This window comes from Trachemys scripta, chromosome 1, assembly GCF_013100865.1.
Source record: "Trachemys scripta elegans isolate TJP31775 chromosome 1, CAS_Tse_1.0, whole genome shotgun sequence".
Lineage (NCBI taxonomy): Eukaryota > Metazoa > Chordata > Testudines > Emydidae > Trachemys > Trachemys scripta.
The window spans coordinates 156435935-156452260 of record NC_048298.1 but is presented as its reverse complement, the minus strand read 5'-3'; the positions used below and the strand labels follow the sequence as shown (position 1 = coordinate 156452260).

The 16326-nt window shown below is 40.7% G+C and overlaps 1 protein-coding gene across 2 annotated transcripts in view; it reads left to right on the top strand.

The window, feature by feature from the left end:
- IFT57 (intraflagellar transport 57) overlaps positions 1–16326 on the top strand; it is a 36332-nt gene that overhangs the window by 8931 nt on the left and 11075 nt on the right. For both annotated transcript variants that reach the window (XM_034790608.1, XM_034790620.1), the window contains exons 3-5: positions 9385–9503; positions 12654–12744; positions 16093–16161. In XM_034790608.1, the coding sequence (XP_034646499.1) occupies positions 9385–9503; positions 12654–12744; positions 16093–16161 (279 nt within the window). The remainder of the gene's footprint in view (positions 1–9384; positions 9504–12653; positions 12745–16092; positions 16162–16326) is intronic.

The following is a 16326-nucleotide window of genomic DNA, read 5'->3' as shown; positions in this document are numbered from 1 at the left end:
CTTCAGAAATGGTAGTAATTGCTTCTTCAATCTCTATGCTCACAGTTCTGAAGACTTGACAGACTCTTGTTATTTGTAGGTTTCATATCATGAAACTTAACATGAAGCTTATAAAATCTGGGGCCACTAATTCCATGTAGTGAACTGCAAAAATGGCTTCATTCTACAGTAAACTTTCTCTTAACCTTGGCTGCTATTGTCACTCACAAATCTCTGAGTAGTTCATAGATTCCAAGGCCAGAAGAGACTGTTATGATCATCTAGTGAATCTGATTGCCTGTATAACACAGGTCATAGAACTTCCCCAAAATAATTCCTAAAGCATAACTTTTAGAAAAACCTCCAATCTTGGTTTAACAATTGATGGAGAATCCGCCACGACTCTTGGTAAATTGTTCCAATGGTTAATTGCCCTCACCGTTAAAAATTTATTCCTTTTTTCTGGTCTGAATTTGTCTAGCTTCAGCTTCCAGACACTGGATCTTGTTATACATGTGTTGCTCTCCTCGGGATACCCAGAACTGTAAGCAACTGTGGGTTCAAGCTGGAGCTTGAATGTCTACACTGCTGTTTTATAGCCCCACAGGCCAGGCCCCTTAAGCCAGAGTCAGCTGACGTGGACCAGTGGGAGTATTTTATTGCAGTGTAAACATATCCTGTGTTACCCCTCTGCCACAGCAACTGAGAGTTGTGCTGTTGCTAACCTGTGTCTCAGCTCTCTTTTGATACTCCAGTCTATCTGCCTTGCCAGCAAACCCAGCGAGACTCTGCCAGTCCAAACCTTGGTACCTGCAAGGCAATCAGTGAACCCCAGTTTCTCTGTTCCCCAGAAACATTTCCCTGCAGTTTCCAGTCCCTCGCTGTAAACACACAGAAATTATTAAGGTCGCTGTCATCAAAGAGGCAGAGCAGACATTAGCCTAAGTATATTATCAGCGCTATGACCTTTATCCATCAAACTTGTAATCTCATCAAAAAGACACATCAAGTTAGTTTGTACCTAAGTTACCACTAATTTTTAGTTCAATGAGCAGTTCTCTTTATCTGTCAAGACAAGGTCTGCTACCCATTTGTGCTTATATGTTGCCTGCTTTAACCTGTAAATACTGTATTTTCTGGCGTATAAGACTACTTTTTAACCCAGGAAAATCTTCTCAAAAGTCGGGGGTTGTCTTATACGCCGGGGGTCGTCTTATAGGGCGGGTGCTGAAACTTCCGAGCCGGACTGGAGAATCTGCGGTGGCCGCATATGGTGGGGGGAGCTCAAAAATGGCTGCAGCCACATCCCCGCCCAATGACGAGGTGAGGGGGCGCCTCACCGGGAAGGTGTAAGTGAAGGGCGGAGCAAGCTGCAGGCGTCCGGGACGGACGGAAAAAAGAGAGAGCGGCGCTGTGCCCAGAAAAACACGCCTCTTTCACCCGTCTGGCCCACCCTTGTATCCTATTACCGTACCTCCTTCTCTGCCTCTCAGATCTCGCTCCTGAGGACTGCAGTGAAGCGCCGCAGGCGCGCATGTGCGAGATCTGAGAGGCAGAGAAGGAGGTAATAGGATACAAGGGCGGGCCAGACGGGTGAAAGAGGCGTGTTTGCGCTACCGCTCTGATAGTCTTGGAGACAGGGAGGGCTGGGCAGGCAGGGAGAGCTGACCAATCCAAGCAGGCTTTGTATACAACAACCAGCCAATCGCCGGTAAGATACATCGCTTGCCGTGATTGGCTGGTTGTTGTATACTGGGTACCACATACAGTACAGCACCAGTATCTGTACCTGTTCATACAGTATAGCACCAGTACATACAGTACAGTATACAAATGTCCAACAGTCAAAACCCCATCATGGCTCCACCAGCAAGAAGAAAGAAATATGAAGCCAGTTTCAAACTTAAAGTTGTAAACTTTGCCATGGAACATAATAACTGCGCTGCTGCAAGACAATATGGAGTAACAGAAAAGATGGTTCGGGACTGGAAAGCAAATGAAAAAGCATTAAAGAGTATGCCAAGGGGTAAGTGTGCATTAAGAAGAGGCGCTCCACATTGGCCAGAACTCGAAAAACATGTAGCAGACATGGTGAATGAGCATCGCCAAAACGGTTATGTAGTGACACGAAATAAAATACATTTGTTTGCACTTCAGTGGGCCAAATCTAACCCAGATCACAGCAACAGATTTAAGGCCACTGTATCCTGGTGTACTAGATTCATGGGAAGGCATAATATGGTACTGAGGCAAAAGATGAAAATTGCCCCAAAATTACCTGCAGATCTTGATAGCAAAGTAAATAGTTTCCATCGATACGTAATACAACAGCGCACTAAACATGGCTATGCGTTAAGTAGTATTGGAAATATGGATGAAACTCCAATGAATTTTGATATGGTTGGAAATAAAACTGTCCATCAAAAAGGTGAAAAAACAATTTTAATTAAAACAACAGGACATGAGAAGTCCAGTTTTACAGTGGTACTAGGATGCACAGCTGATGGCGCCAAACTGAGACCAATGATTATTTTTAAAAGAAAAACAATGCCGAAATTCAAGTTCCCTGTTGGTTGTTTTGTACATGTGAATGAAAAAGGCTGGATGGATGAAGAAGGGGTAAAGCTATGGCTTGATAATGTATGGAGCAGGCAACCAGGTGGACTTATTCAAAAATGTAGTCTGCTGGTGTGGGATATGTTCAGGGCTCATTTAACTCCCAGCACCAAGCAAATGCTTGCAAGACTAAACACAGATGCGGCAGTTATTCCTGCAGGATTGACATCGTTGGTACAGCCACTGGATGTGTGCCTAAACAAGCCATTTAAAGATCGCATTCAAGAACAGTGGAATGAATGGATGGTTAGCGGCGAAAAGTCATTCACAAAAGGAGGAAACATGCGTGCTCCACAGTTGGATGTTTTGTGCAAGTTTGTCATAAAAGCCTGGAATGATATTGATGCAGAAACAGTAATCAAGTCTTTCAAGAAGTGTGGCATATCAAATTCATTAGATGGTATGGAGGACGACTACTTGTGGCAAGATGAAGAGGAGGCCGAAGCTGAGACCACACCATCTGATACGGAATTCGATCCATACGATGACTGCCTTACAAATGTATCACAAGATGTCATTGATGTACTTATGATATCAGATGACGAACAGGAGGATTTTGAAGGCTTTTAAAGGGAAAGTGTCACGCCAGCAAAACCTGTAAAAATACCGTAGCTTGCAGTTATGATGGGCGTTGCTAACTCGCCAGGGACTTGCCCGGCACTTGCTCTCTCTCTCTTGTTTGTTATCTTCCTCCTATCATCATCAGTTCCAGTTTGGTTGACAGCTTAGAAAACAAACAGCATGGCAGCTCCCATGGGTTTATTGTCTTATCCTTCCTTTCAGCTTTAGAGTGAATTAGGAAAAGTTTAATCCACTTGCACTGTTTTATGTTTACATGTTTGATGACAAACAGCCTTATGTTTATAAGTGACAGTTTTCCTGCTAAGTACCTGCATGTCATAAGCATTTGAATTAAAATTACCATATTGAAATCAAATCTGATGTTTTTTTAATTTTTTTTTTTTGGTGTGCGTTGGAAGAGGGGTAGTCTTATACGGCGAGTATATCCCAAACTCTATATTTTAACTGGAAAAGTTGGGGGTCGTATTATACGCCCAGTCGTCTTATACGCCGGAAAATACGGTAACTCTTTTTCCTACTTAATAAATCCTTAATTAGTTTACCATAGAATTGGCTACCAGTGTTTGTTTTTGGTTGCATGTTGGATGCAACACATTTTGAGTTAGAAATTCCAAGGATGGTCTATTACCGGCACAGCATATGTCACTCAAATTGAAGTTCCCATGATCACATAGGTTTTTCCCCCAAGACATTATACACCTCTACCCCGATAGAACGTGACCCAATATAACACGAATTTGGATATAACACAGTAAAGCAGTGGGGAGCCCCAGGCCCTTTAAAGCAGCATTCAAGCCTTGCTGCTTTACCGCGTTATATCCAAATTCGTGTGGAGTCCCAGGCCCTTTAAATCCCCACCCGAGCCCCGCTGCCGGAGCTCCAGCAGTGATTTAAAGGGCTCCCCGCAGTGGCTGGAGCACCAGGCCCTTTAAATCACCGCCAGGGAAGCAGGTCCAGTCCGGCACGGCGTATCGGCTCTTGCGGTACGCTGTACCAGACCAAACCCGATATAACGCGGTCTCACCTATAAGGCGGTGAGATTGTTTTGGCTCCCGAGGACCGCATTATATCGGGGTAGAGGTGTAGTTAGCTGCGTAAGAAAGTGGTCATTCTGTTCCTTTGTGTGATTTGGTGTTCTGTAGCAGACACCAACTAATACCCCATCTCGTGCTTTATCTACATTCACTATCGTTTTCTTCCAAATTATCAGTGACTCGGAAACAGGTAATGCCACTCTTTTTACCTAGAATGCCACTCCTCCTTCCCTTTTGTCCAACCAATCCTTTCTAAATAGATTGTAACTCTCATGCTGTCTGGAGTGGTTCACAGCCGTGAGTGCCATCCTCAGAGCAGACTGTCCAAGCAGGACAGGCACAGCAAACTGCTCTATAATTAGGTTTCACCAACCTAGTAACAAATGTGAACTCCTGGATCACTGTAACCATCTTACCGTGGAGTCACAGACAGCCCCTTGAGCACTCTAGTCTATCTTGCCATCCAGGCGAACTGGACTTAATGATAAATGGTCACTTAAACCAAAACTCACAAAATATTCAGGTTGCTCCCAGTCCCAAGAGACCGATCCCTTACCTCAGTTCAATTTGTACCTTAGATCTCACACCAAAGACAAACACTGGTAGCCAATTCTACAGTAAACTAATTAAGGATTTATTAAGTAGGAAAAAGAGTTATTTACAGCTTAAAGCAGGCAATATATAAGCACAAATGAGTTACAGTCTGTGGTTCCAAAAGGTGACAGAGATGCAATAATCTGTCCACTGAATGTTTTTTAGGGCTAACCCAGGTTGACCCTAGGGGAGGGTCTCAGCATTTTGTTTCTTAGCTCAACCCCTATGAGAGCTCAAATAGCAAAGAGAAATTCAATTTCTCCTTGTCAGGGATTTTTATCCAAACTGATGTGATGAGTTCATGTATAGGTCTCTCCCTCCTGGAGGGAGTAGGGAATGCAATCAACAAAGTCTCTGTCCTTTGATGCTACATGATATGTCATGTGCCTTCAATGGGCCATGGATGAGCACTTTACCTTAATCAGGGATCCTTTTCCTGTTTGGTGAGTTACACAATTATAGAGGTTTATGGTGCAAATACTCAAGATAACTTTATACCATGGGACATAGAGATTATAAGTGATATATGCATCCTACCAGCATTTCATAAAGTCTAAATACTAAACACATCCTTAGCAATTTAACATCTAATATCTATTTTAGTAATGCCAACACACAGGAAAGCAAGACTGGTTGCCAGCTATGCATCTGTAACTGTTCAGTGAGGCCTGGCACCTGGTCTGCCAGCATCACCATAACCATTGATTTTAACATTGCAATCATGTGAAACATTGCACCAGGTTTCAGTAATACCATCTAGATTAAATTTATGATAATTAAATGAGTGATTCCAGTTGCTCTTATTTGTTACCTACGCTCCTAGCATTGGTGTATAAGCAATTCAGGAATTTTTTATCTTGATGTTCTTTGGTTCCTTGAAAAATTTTGTTCTCAACCTCTCTTTTTGTGTGAAGTGAGTGTTTATATTTTCCCTCTTTTTAAACTTCCCCTTTTGTTTTTAGTTTAACGCCCTCCTGACTACACTAGACAGTTAGCCCTCTCTCCCCTTAGAAAATTGGCTAATCTCCTGAGGGACAAAGTTTGGATGGCCTCCACCTCAGTAGAAGAGGAAGCAGTGTTCCACGAAAATAGTTGACTTTAGCATTCTGTAAAATGGGTTAAATCAGACATACTTTTTCCATTGCCACAATAGATACATGGGAAATACACTGCTATATAGACACTGAAGATTTTTCTCTTAAACCCTTGTACAAATGTTAATGTTCCTACTCCTGTTGAAATCAATGGTAAAATTCCCATGTAAGTGATTCAGAATTAGGCTCATACTTTGGAGTTCTTTCTTCTTCTATTAAGGAATAAAAGTCAGACACAAACTGCTCTGTTGACAGGAACTATTGGGAAATGTTTTTCCAACGAAGAAATTAAAAAAGAGTTAAAATTGAATTAAAAGAAAGAACTGATGAGGATAGATATTCCATGGACAGCAACTAGAGGAGGGTTGCAACCAGAGAATACTCCACAACAAATAGATATTCAAAACCTATTGGAAAAAGCGAAACTATATAATGAATACTCTATTTTAAAATGTTTAAAGTGCCATCCTATGGAAGTGACTAATAATGGAGCATCTCCTTGGAATAGTAAGGATGCTCTTCCATAAACAAAATAGCAACTTATGCAACTGTTCCTTCTCTAGGACAGTAATAAACAGAAAAATTATAAACAAGAACATGAGCAAACTGTATGCTGGTAAGAACCTGCTGCTTCTTCTCCCATGCCCTATTTTCTACTCCGTTTGTTCCTTGCATGTTTTTCATTTACCCCTACCTGCCTCCTTGCCCATTCAGCTGCCTTGCAGATCTTGATTCTCCAAAACCATTGTTGCCCTCTCAAAGATATTCCCAGGACTCCCAACTCTCATTAGCTATTGATTTCTCCCTCCCCATACGGCTGCAGATTTTTTTCCCCAAGGATGCATGTGTGTGTGTGTGGGGGGGGGTCACTTGAGGGGTACCTTCTGTGCCATTCTGTTAGTTTCTTTCATAAGTTGTGGAAGTTCCTATCAATGTTCTCCTTAAAATTGGAAACAACCTTACCTTATGCAGCTTTACAGGCCCATGTATCACTGCTGAATCATACATAAATATTTTAGCAAAAATACTAGCTATCTGATTGCAGTCCATGCTCTTAGTTTATGTAAACCCAGATCAAACTGGACTCATTAGGATAAACAAATGTCAGATGCTATTCATGAGTCCTTGGAATAATCCGTAAATCCAGATCAAAACAAGATCCCCCATTTGTTTTGTTATCACTTGACACACAGAGAGCTTTTGAAACGGAAAGTTACACTCTATTATAAGCCCTGTCCTGTATGGAAGATTGCCCCCAGTTCTTTAAATGGATAAATGCTCTTCACACAGATCAAAAGGAGCTGTGTGAGTTAATAGGACTAAATCTCCCCTGTTTGAATTACACAGAGGGCCTAAGCAAGGGTGTCCATTGTGTTCTTTAATCAGCTCTATGGCCAGTGCAAAAAGTAAACAGGAGATAGATTATTGTTTCTATCACAGGAATAGCATTTGAAAGAACACATCAGCAAATAAAGCTATTTTCTGATGATATGTAATTATTTTTACCTAACCCAAACATTTCCCTAAAACTAGTATTTAAAGAAATTCATGATTTTGGGAAAGTGTTTAGACTGAAAGGAAATTGTCACATCTGAAATGCTAGCTATCTATATATTTGCCAGACTCTGAAGTCCTTCCAGAAAATATTTGGGTACAAATGGGCAACAAATTCTATAAAATACATGGGAATTCAAATCTCAAACAACCTAGAGCACTATGATTTAAATGTCAAACCACTATTTCAGCAAATAAAAAAGATCTGCAGTGCTCAGGGAAGTATGCAGTTTCTTGTTTGGGGAAAAATAAACTCAATCAAAATGAATATTTTGCCAAAGATTTCTTTCTTGTTTCAAGATTACAGAAATATAAAGGATGTTAGTATTTATATGGAATAAGAAAAGACCAAGAGTGAGTGCAGATACTTTGTACAAATTCATTGAACAGAGTGGCCTAGCTGTTCCAAATACTCTCTGATGTCAAGCCACCCATCTCAAAGCAGTAGTGCATGGGGACGCTCAAACTCAGCCAAACACAGGATCTTTATGGAACAAGAAAATTGTAGCAGTGTAAATATTGCTAGACTATGACAGATTATTATTATTATTAATAATTTATTTATTATTATTATTATTATCTCCATTCAGAAATAGCAACGGTTATTCTATGGGTTTGGGATAGAATTATAAATAATTTTTTTCCCTCACCAATGACACCCATTGCAAATGTCCAGATCTTAAACCAGAGAGTTTTAAAGAATGGGGAGCCATCAACTACATATGGTTGGCCAGCTATTCAGCAAAGAAACTTTTCTAATTTATTTAGAGATCAAAACTAACTTTAACCAACCTACTCTCCCATGGTATCACTACTTTCAAGTGTGGCATTATATGTCCCAATTTTCTAGAAAAACTGTCATATACAGAAAGCTAACTTGAATAGAAGTGATGGAGTCAGGCCAATTAGGAAACATAAAAATAACTATTTTACATCAGTCTTTGCAGACGACTTTCCTAACAAAAACATGTCCATATATATATGATATGTTGGGAAATGACCTGGACAGACACGTTACCCCAGACGAATGAGAGCTGAGCTGGAAAAGAGGGCTATCACTCTCACTCTGTAGCATGATAAAAGAAATTTTCTTAAGATACTGTTTGAATGGTACCTCATGCCAGTCAGGTTAAAAATGTATCCCCCTTCGATCTTTATATCTATATTGGAGAAAGTGTGGTGAAAGAAATTTTATGTCCAGTCAGAGAATATTGGGATGTGATTCATAATCAAATATTATAACTTGTTGGATACTTGACCCTCCTGCGGCTTTCTGGTGGAAATGGTCACACAAAAGGGAATGAATTAATTTCTCATCTGCTAGTAACTGCTCGGCTGTTGATAGCCTCTCATTGGAAAAAGAAAAATAGTGCATCCAACTCTAGAGGAATTGTTCAAGAAATATGGAAAAATTAATGCACGAATTATGTACCCATCAAAACAGAGGATATATAGATATTTAGATTTATTCAATACTCCGTGTGTTCATCTGTCAAAAACAAAACCAGCACACCTGGCCAATTTTTTCAATAGACATGCCTCATTTGTTAAATATGTGTAATTAGTGATTTCACATAATTTAATAAAATCACTAGAAACAGTGTGGAGTAGCGTAAATATGCTCACTCTGTAATGTGGTAATACCCTGTTAAATAGAAAGATCTGATGATTATATTACAGAATAATGTTTCTCTAAACAAAAGCATACTTATTATAATTATTGTTTTGTCTCTGATATTTACATGGCAAGGATTTGTAAACCTGTTAAAACTTCCTAATAAATAAATAGTTAAATAAAAGTGGGTAGAAATTTGTAGAAGCATGGTATGCTGTGAACACTTTGTTTGGTATTAGTGGAGAAAATCTGGTTACCTGTCGGAAAGAAAACATTAATTATTGCTGGCCAGTGATCATGTATCTCTTTGTTTTAGGGGAGGTCCGTGGATTTTCCTCCTTCAAAGTTAAAGGCAGGTTATGGAGAGCAAGCATGTTATGTTCTTGATTGTTTAGCTGAAGAAGCCTTGAAACATACTGACTTTAGCTGGAAAAGGTATAGTGTACTTATAAGAATCCCTCTGTAAAACTTGTTTTCAAATGAACAAATGCTAATTGTACAGGATGACAAACCTCATGTATATTAATGAAGCCAGAACAAATAAGTGTTAAAGCTTTATTTGTAGTTCACTAGGTTCAAAAGATTAGTTCAGTCAAGCTTGTAACAGTAGGACAAATTAATTCCTAGTGCACTAACACTCAATTCGGTAGAGTTACACCAGAGCTGAATTTGGACAATTGTGTGGTGTTTTGTTTTTTCTCTTCTTTCATTTAACTAGATTAGATTAGCTGGGTTAGTTTAATATCTCTCGTTTATCTTCCTGTATAGTAGTATCTTTTGCTAGTCAAACACTTGGGTAGTGACCTATTGATTGATGTCTTGTTATAACGTCTCCATACCTAATTTCTGGCTCTTTCAATGGTAAGTAAGGTGAACTGTAGAGTCTAGATGCAATTAAACAATAAGCTCAATACATATTGTGATCAGAAGGAAAATTTGAGAGAAAGGTGAGTGGAGAGGAATTTCCAAGAAGCGAAATTTTGTTTAAAAACACTTTTAAAAAAAAAATCCTTATTTTTCCTCTGAAATGGTACAGAGGAAATGAATTTAATGTCTAACATATACTATTTACTATTATGTATCACTTAAACTTTGTCAATAAGATAAAGATTAATCTGTAGCGACTCATGCTTGAATCTTCTAAGGTTAAGTCACAAGTGAAAATGAATCTGAACCTAATCCCTAGGTGTCTTCACAACAGAGAAACTGTAAGGTTTGGCACAATAATGAATCCATGCATTGAGTTCTAAGGGTATGTCTACACTACAAAATTAAGTCGATTTTATAGAAGTCAATTTTTAGAAATCGAATTTATACAGTCAATTGCGTATGTTCACACTAAGCGCATTAAGTTGGCGGAGTGCGTCCTCACTACCGTGGCTAGCATCGACTTACGGAGCAGTTCACTGTGGGTAGCTATCCCACAGTTCCAGCAGTCTCCACTGCCCATTGGAATTCTGGGTTAAGCTCCCAATGCCTGATGGGGCAAAAACATTGTTGCGGGTGGTTTTGGGTATATGTCGTCAGTCGCCCCTCCCTCCATGAAAGCAATGGCAGACAATCATTTCGCACCTTTTTTCCTGGGTTACCCATGCAGATGCCATACCACGGCAAGCATGGAGCCCGCTCAGCTCACCGTCACCGCTGCTGTTGTGGACAAGTCTACTGTGGGGGCTGCTGTGATCCAAGTAGCCAATGCAATCATTGACGTTCTGTTATCAAGGGTAGTGACTCTGGAAAATGTGTGGGCCTTTTTAGATTTTAGGTACATCATATTCCTGTCCTTTGTCGCTGGTGAAGACGTCTTGCAGCCGTACATTCCAGTCTGGTCGGCGCTGCAACACTCCATAGCACTTCTGTGGTTGACACATGTAACAGCTCTAGGGCTCTTGCTCTTTTGCCTTAGCCGAGGTACCTTGCCCTACTCGGACCTCCAAGCATTCGACACAGAAGCACCTACAGCAGCTGGCATTGCTACACAGCAGCAGCTCCTTGCCTTTGCAGCAGACGGTGCCGTGGGACTGCTAACGGTCGTCATCCACCGCTTCCGCTGCAACTCTGCTCTCCTGCTCCCCAGCAACGAGCTCAGGGGATCCATACTGGTCCTCCTGGGTGCTGCAGGCAGCAGACGCAGTAGGACTGGTAACCGTCCTCCTCGGACATGTAGCTTGGCCAGGGGTTCTGGAAACGTCTTCCTTGCCCGGCTCCTAGCAACCTCCAGGGCATGCTGTACAGCTCCATCACTTCCCCTGCAACTCTGCTCTCCTGCTCTCTGCGACGAGCTCGGGGGATCTGTTCATGAAGCCTGGACAGTAGTAAGGAGCAGTTCAACTATAGGCTGAGCAAGTGCAGAATGGTGGTAGAATGTGCCTTTGGACGTTTAAAAGCTCGCTGGCGCTGTTGGTCAGACCTCAGCGCAACCAACATTCCCATTGTTATTGCTGCTTGCTGTGTGCTCAATAACATCTGTGAGTAAGGGGGAGACGTTTATGGCAGGGTGGGAGGTTGAAGCAAATCGCCTGGCATCCGATTTTGAGCAGCCAGACACCAGGGCGATTAGAAGAGCACAGCAAAGCGTGCTATGCATCAGAGAGGCTTTGAAAACCAGTTTCATGACTGGCCAGGCTTCAGTGTGACAGTTGTGTGTGTTTCTCCTTGATGCAAACCCACCCCCTTTGTTGATTTTAATACCCTGTAATCCAACCACCCTCCCCCCTTCAAAATAAAGTAACTATTGTTTTGAAACCATGTGTTCTTTCTTTATTAATTTTTAAAAAATGAGATGACGGTCAAGGTAGCCCAGGTAGGATGGAGGTGGAGGGAAGGACAAGGCCACATTGCTTATTGTAGCCACACTAAAAATCAAACTGTTTGAATGACAGCCTTCTGTTGCTTGGGCCATCCTCTGGAGTGCGGTTTTTTTTCGCCTTCTAATCTGCGATAACATCAGGGATGGAGATCATAGGGAGAGCGTAGAAATATTCTACACTCTGCTATTCTGGGGGGACTGCATGGTCGCCTGTGTTGCTGCGTTCGCCACGCTGACCAAACAGGAAATGAAATTCAAAAGTTCCCGGGGCTTTTCCTGTGTACCTGGCTAGTGCATTGGAGTTCAAAGTGCTGTCCAGAGCGGTCACAATGGAGCACTCTGGGATAGCTCCTGGAGGCCAATACCATCGATTTGCATCCGCTCTACCCCAAATTCGACCCAGCAAAGTCGATTTCAGCGCTACTCCTCTCGCTGGGGAGGAGTACAGAAGTCAATTTTAAGAGCCCTTTAGGTCGACAGAACGGGGTTGGGTGTGTGGATGCATTCATTTTTAAATCGACCTAAAGCGGCTAAATTCAACCTAATCCCGTAGTGTAGACCAGGTCTAAGCCTAGACTACTGACATTTTTTCAGGTCAAATGTGTATGTGTTGTGTCTATGTAAATTCCTCATCACTGTGCTTCATTATACCTGGGCATAGTCAGCATCCATAACTCTCCCCTAAGAATTTTGTTTGCTTATAGTTGTTCTTGAGAAGTACATTTATTGTGTGGTTTGAAAGCTGTAATGTTCTATGAATGGGTATGTTATTTCAGACCAGCATACCCAACAGAGGAGCTAGAAGAAGAAGCAGTAACAGAAGATGATGCAGAATTGACACTTAATAAACTGGAGGAAGAAATTGAGGTAGGTCCATATGATTTTTTCCAGTTATACTTATCAACGGTGAGCCTGTTCTTTTTGTTCTAGTGTTCTTTATTTTATTGTCTTGTTGTTGTCCATGCCCTCATCCTTTTTTTCCTAGACTTTCCTGTGTTATCAGCTCCTCTTTACTTCCTCTTTTTCTCATTTTAATTTAATTTAATTTAGAGCATAGTGCTCTAGACTGTAAACCTTGCAGGGCAGAGCATCTGTCTTTATCTGCATGTGCAGGTATTGTAAAGCATCATAGACATTTATAGTGGAATAGAAATAACTACATTATTTCCTATGGGACTGAATCCCGAGGTGCTTTGTTTCTGTCGAGAACATCAATAAGAGTTTGCAATTGGAGTTTTTGTTTGAGCAAGGACTTCAGGATCTGGTTTATTGCTTAAAGTCACACACCACTTCACAAATGCAGGGCCCAGTCCTACAACCCTTATTTACACAATAGTCTAGAAACCTAAACGAAAATTGCGGCGCAAGATATGTTTCCTGAATGAAGCATTTGCAACCTGAGTCCAATCCAATTCCAAAGGACATCTTTCCACACACGTGAATTATTATTAGTACTCCTGTAAGAAAAACATGTATACAGAGGTAGTCCTTATACAATTTAATTATTTCTGTTGTAAATGGGTTCTACACTTATTTGCTTTGGTGTTTCTTTTTCTGTTAATCTGTAAAATTCCTATTGCCTAATTCCTAAATATAAAGATTATTGTAGGCTGCATTGTTAATCAAAAAATTATGACACCTGGACTTAAGATGTACAAATGTGTATTTAATTTCTGCTGATCAATGGATGTTGAGTGGCTATTTGGTTGCTAAAGGTCTTTTTCACTCAGATATTTTTATAGGACTTGAGTCTAATTTTCCATAAACTGGTGGCATGACCTCATCACAGGATCTTTTCATCTGGATGAGGTCATGTCAGCATCTTCAAAAGTGGCCTCCATTCTGTGTTTTTGATTTTCTGGGTGTCATGGATATGCAGTCTCTGTGGCATGCAAACACTGAATATTTTTTTTAATTCCTGACTTACACAGTACTTTTCCCAAATATGATGCTAGCTAAACATGACCTAACTCAAACATGAGTTAACCTGGCACCTGATTTGTTGAAAGGCATTGGAGAGAGGTGTGGCCAGGCTGAGTAAGCGCAATTCACAAGCCAAAAGAATTAAGGGTAAAGTAAAGAAGCCTCCCCTGTTGGGTCAGCAAACCACCTGAGGGAAGACTTATGTTCCTGAGACCTAAGGCCAGGCAGTCTAGGGAGAGGAAGTCAAGACATTGACTAATGTGCTATGTAAGCCTTTTGACCGGTCTCCCTGCCCCCGACAAGGTCCAGTTAGTGAGAAGTACTGTGTTAGTAACGTCATCTGGCTCTTTGACTGCAATCCAAGCTCCTATGGCAGAAGAGTCTAGAGGACTGCAATAATTGAAGGGTTTACAAACCCGTTATCTTGCGTATCACATTTTTCTTTTTTCTTTTCTTTTGTTTTTTTTTAGCTGGGAGACATCCCAGCCTTATATTCTTTAATTTTAGGGTGGGAAAGTGTGGTTGTATAGGTGCATGTGTGTATGAGTGAGTACCCATAAAAGGGAAGGCACAAGAAAAAAGTTCCCCAGATTTTAAACAATCCTAAATTTAGCCTCCTAGGTGTTCGGTGAAAGTGTGTTCTCACTGACTTTAAGGTCAGAAGGGACCATTATGATCATCTGGTCTGACCCCCTGCATGCTGCAGGCCACAAAACCGTCCCTACCCCTTCCCTGGACTCTGCCGTTGAAGTCCCCAATCCTGTGTTTTAGTGACTTCAATCGGCAGAGACCCTCCTGCTAGTGATCCCTGCCCCATGCTGCGGAGGAAGGCGAAAAACCTCCAGAGGCTCAGCCAATCTACCCTGGAGGAAAATTCCTTCCCGACCCCAAATATGGCGATCAGTAAGACCCCGAGCATGTAGGCAAGAGTCTCTAGCCTGACCCCTGTTAGCCATTATACTATTTACCTACCATTGCTTGGTATTCCTTGGCTACTATGTTTTACCATTAAACCATTCCCTCCATAAACTTATCTAACTTAATCTTAAAACCAGACGGGTCCGTCGCCCCCACCGTTTCCCTTGGAAGGCCATTCCAATATTTCTGCATCTGAGAAACCTAAGAAACTTAAGCTGTCAGCTGTAAACTGTCAAGAATTGTCAGACTTTCACTCACTAGCGTATTTTGTTGAGGCTGTGTGATCTGTGTTGGGGCGAGGACAACCACACTGTTGAAATCTAAGGAGGAATCTTATATTTGACTTTGAGGTTGTGGTTTAGAAGACTTTAATCAAGAATTTGGTTTCAGTTATAAAATATTCAGCCAGTTCTACATTTTGATTTCATTGCCAATGGTAAAACTCTTTAGTTGGGGTTTTTAGCCAATGGAAAACCACCTCCTTGGATTCCTTTTTGGAATTATAAGGAATATTTGTTGTATTAATGTAATGATTGAATTCCAGTCCAATATACTTTAACTTTTAACTTGCGTGCCAGTAATACATTTTAACATTTTTAGAAGGTCTCTTTCTAGAAGTCTATAATATATACCTAAACTATTGTTGTATGTAAAGTAAATAAGGGTTTTAAAATGTTTAAGAAGCTTCACTTAAAATTAAATTAAAATGCAGAGCCCCCTCCAGATCGGTGGCCAGGACCCAGGCAGTGTGAGTGCCACTGAAAATCAGCTCGTGTGCCGCCTTCGGCACATGTGCCATAGGTTGCCTACCCCTGATTTATATTCTGGTAGTGTTCAGTCACAGACCAGACCCTCACTGTGTTACATGCTGTACAAATACATGTCAAAAAAACATCCGTGCCTGGCAGAGCTTAAAGGTAACTGGATTGTGCCCAAGGACCAAATTTTGCACTGGTGTGAAGTATAGATTTAGTCATTTACACCAATACTAATCTGATCCTTGGAGTAGATCTGCCTTGTGTGTGTTAATGTAATATACTATGTCACTTGTTGTGCTGAATGGAATGTAACTTCCATTTGACAAATGAATTAAGGCTGTGATTTTTCAAGAGTCTTGAGAACTGGACACCTAGCTCCCTTATTTTCCCTTTAAAATCCCATCTTAAATCTAATTTCTGTAAAAGAAACATGCTACCCAAAGATGCTGCATGTCCTCATGAATTTCAATAAACACAAGCTGTGCTTTCAAAAACTACATGTTATTTTACAAAAACTTGAAAAATATTATTTGTTCTGCTTTAGTTCAGGAAAAGCTGAGGTATTTGAAGAAAAATAATGCAGTATTTACTAATGTTTTGCAACTTTTCTTTTAAGGAAGAAGAGACAGACAATGAAGAGAACTTTATTGATCTGAATGTTCTAAAGGCACAAACCTATAGATCAGTAAGTTATTACCTATTAGCACCCTGATAATTTACATCTTAAACCATAACTTACTTACATTGGTTTTACAATTTGTTATGAGTAAAAGTTGTCACTTGATTTTTGTCAATATTAATATAGTCTAAATATCAAAAACATACTAACTATAGAGGACCAGCTTATTTT